Here is a 3286-nt window from a genome sequence, read left to right as displayed (position 1 = left end):
TCGGCCGCCCGCACCGTCACGTTGTACTCGGACACCTGCTCACGGTCCAGTTCTCTCGCTGTCACCACGCTGTAGTAGCTGCCCTGCGAGCTCTGTAGCCGGAAAGGGATATCCCTATCGAGCGAGCAGTGCACCTCGCCGCTCGCCCCCGAGTCGCGGTCTTGCACATGCAACAGGGCTATAACAGTTCCTGGCGGGGCGTCCTCTGAGATCGAGCTCAGGGCCGATCGCACAGAAATCTCTGGTACGTTGTCATTGACATCTGTCACAGTGATAACAACTTTCGCCGTGTCAGAAAGCTCTCCTCCGTCATGTGCCTGCACCTCCAGTTCATGGGAGGAGATTTTCTCGAAGTCCAGATGATCTTTAACAGATATTTCTCCTGTGTCAGAGTCAAGATGAAAAAGTTCTGCGGCTCGGTCTGAGATTTTATGGAAGCTGTATTTCACGTGCCCATTCAGACCCTCATCGGCATCGGTGGCTGTAACTGTGACGAGGACGGAGCCCACGGGCACGTCCTCGGGCACACGCACCGTGTACTCCGCCTGGCTGAACACGGGAGCGTTGTCATTCGCGTCCAGCACTGTCACGTGAATATGCGCCGTGCCCGTCCGTGCCGGATCGCCGCCGTCACTCGCCCTCAGCACCAGCTCGTGAAACGCCGCCTCCTCCCGGTCCAGCGCCTTCGCCAGCACCAGCTCGGGACGCTGATCRCCGCCGGGGCCCGCCTGCACGGCCAGCGAGAAGTGCTCGTCGCCGCTCAGCTCGTAGCTCTGCAGRGAATTCCTTCCTGAATCTGCGTCTTGTGCTTCCCGGAGGGGAAACCTTGACCCCGGGGCAGTCAGCTCGCTCACTCTCAATTCCTTTTCTGTCTCTCGAAAAGTGGGCGCGTTGTCGTTAATGTCTGTGATTTCCACTTCAATTTCATAGAACTTCATTTCCCCTTCCACTATCAGTTCACAGCGCAGCACGCATTTCTCCAGCAGCCGGCACAGCTGCTCTCTGTCGATCCTCTCGGCCGTCACTAAATATCCCGTCTTCCCATGCAGAACGAAATATTGCGTCCTACCTTCGGATACAATGCGGACGCCGCGGTCGCTGAACTCCGGCAGCTGCAGCCCCAGGTCCTTGGCCACGTCACCCACGAACGAGCCCTTGGGCATCTCCTCGGGTACCGAGTAGCGCAGCTGCCCCCACGCCGCCTCCAACGCTGCCAGCAGAACACCCCAGAGCAGAGCTCGCTGCCGCCGACCCCAGCGCCTCCCCGCCGCGCTCATCTCCGCCGCGGCAGCGCAACACTGTCGGGAGCTCTCCGCCGCCGCTCACAGATCAGGCTCACGCTATAGCTCCGGCGCGCTGCTCCCAGTTGCTGCTGGTGCCAGGCTCTTACGTCCTCCTTCAGCACTTTTCCGCACTGCTGGGGCGATCTCACGCCGCTCCGCCGCCGACCTGCGCTACGGGAGAGCGATCGAGCCGGGCCTCAGTGGGCGGGGCTGCAGCGCTCCGACCTTCCTCAATCTCCTCTCGGTCAACAGCGGCGCCCGCAGCCTCCTCCCGGCACTGCACGCACAGTGTAATGTAATGCAAGTCTCTTAATAAGACGTACGAAGTATTACCGGTCTTAACACACTGGTTCAAAAACAGAACTTTCATCACAAATATTTGTAGAAGTTATGACTGAATGACCAGCGCAAGTGTGGCCACAGAAAACCGTCTCTGATATACAGCTGTAGGTTAATTCCTCACTCTGCACCAAATGTACGTACAGGAGATAGGAAAGCACCTGTAATGAACCTGACAATTTTATACGTAATTATATTCATACAAGTAATTCTGTAATCTCAGGAAGAGGGTTTTATTATCTCAGAAATTAAGTTGGAAAGGATAGACCCTCGTTAGCAAAACATGTTCTAATTAATGTATATTCATGTAACTATGGCTCATTGTCAACAAAATGCTTTAGAAGAGTGGTAAAAGAGAAGTGCAGCCGCATACGTTAAAAGCTTGTGTCCCTTGATAAGTATTCAAATATACCTGATTCAAGAACACAAATTCTCATTAGGCAAATTTCCTTCATATTTGATGTATATTTTTGGATTTTAGAGCTTTATTCATTCAAACAGACATATGTAACTAATACTGGTGGGGAAAGAAAAGAAGATAAGAGAATGAATTGTCTATACTAGTTCCCAGCACTTTTCTTTTTTTGTGAAAAAGATATGAAAAGAGGCTCTGAAAGGAAAACATGCGACTCAATCTTCCTCTACACCGGTGCATGAAGAAAATACTACGAATGATTAAAAAAAAAAAAAAAAAAAAAAAGGAGAGAGATAGAGAGCGTTACCAGACAGGATGCCAGTATGTCAGGATGTAAAAATAAAGTCAGGAAACTTAACTCTTCGCACTGCTGGTACTGTTACTGCCATTTCTACAGCAGCCTTCTCACACACGCACACACAAACACACGCACACACACACACACACACACACACACACACACACACAAAAAAGGTCTCTTTTTTTATTCTGGATGGAAAACCTGTCACTTTTCTATTCATGAAGTACAGAAACGAGTCCTTTTGGTGTCCAAGACCGAACAAGCATTAACGAACGGGTAGGTGGTCATCTCATAGCCAGGCCCCCGAAAAGGTCCCAGATGTTTCAGATTAAACCAATAATTAGGAAAAATCTACAACAGTTAGTATCTTCATTATTTCCCCGACTCCTTAAAGAAAAGCTAGCGAATCACCTGCAGAACAATGGTTCTCCTTCACATTCACTTATTAATGTGTTTTAAGTCAACGCAAGAGATATAGACAAAACCTCTTAGATGAATCTGTAGCTGTGACCATCGAAGAACCACGTACCACCGATTACTGCCTGTTCTTAGAGAAAGAAGTGACCACGTTCTTTTATTCGGAGACATGGACCAGCCCTCCCGACCTAAACAACCAGGGCGGAGGAAACCCAGGGAAAAGAAAGCAACGGTTGGGAAAGGTTCAAAAGAAACAGCCGAAGCCCACGGCTTTACAGACCTGCGATGTGTCGGGGTAGGCGGGCGGCTCTCCCACAACGGCGCTGCTGTTCACAGTCGGCTTCTCGCAGCAATCCCCGCCCAGAAGCTCCTCCGCCGACAGGATGGGCACCGGCGGCGGCGGCCAAGCGGCCTCGGGCACGGCGCGGGCCGGCGCCGCCACGCACAGGTTGTAGGAGTAGGGCAAGGTGCCCTCGCAGAAGTCGGCCGGGAAGGCGGCGCCGGCCACCGAGAAGCGCTGCGCGCCCAGGC

At 52.3% G+C, this 3286-nt stretch overlaps 2 protein-coding genes across 2 annotated transcripts in view; both read right to left on the bottom strand.

Moving 5' to 3' along the window:
• Positions 1-5: 5 nt before the first annotated feature.
• LOC130587474 (protocadherin gamma-A7-like) lies at positions 6-1403 on the bottom strand (the record flags this gene model as incomplete). Its single annotated transcript, XM_057388451.1, has 1 exon — positions 6-1403. A coding segment is annotated over exon 1 (1272 nt), but the record flags the coding sequence as incomplete, so codon positions are not given.
• Positions 1404-1428: 25 nt separating this feature from the next.
• LOC130587473 (protocadherin gamma-B5-like) overlaps positions 1429-3286 on the bottom strand; it is a 4238-nt gene continuing 2380 nt past the window's right edge. The window contains exons 2-3 of the mRNA XM_057388450.1: positions 3036-3272; positions 1429-1629 (exon numbers count right to left, since the gene is read on the bottom strand). Coding sequence (XP_057244433.1) covers positions 1429-1629; positions 3036-3272 — 438 coding nt within the window. The remainder of the gene's footprint in view (positions 1630-3035; positions 3273-3286) is intronic.

Source organism: Malurus melanocephalus, unplaced genomic scaffold (genome assembly GCF_030028575.1).
Source record: "Malurus melanocephalus ecotype Western Australia unplaced genomic scaffold, MMel_1.1 scaffold_1946, whole genome shotgun sequence".
NCBI lineage: Eukaryota > Metazoa > Chordata > Aves > Passeriformes > Maluridae > Malurus > Malurus melanocephalus.
Note: the sequence above shows the minus strand (reverse complement) of the source record. Positions and strands in the feature narration are given on the sequence as shown.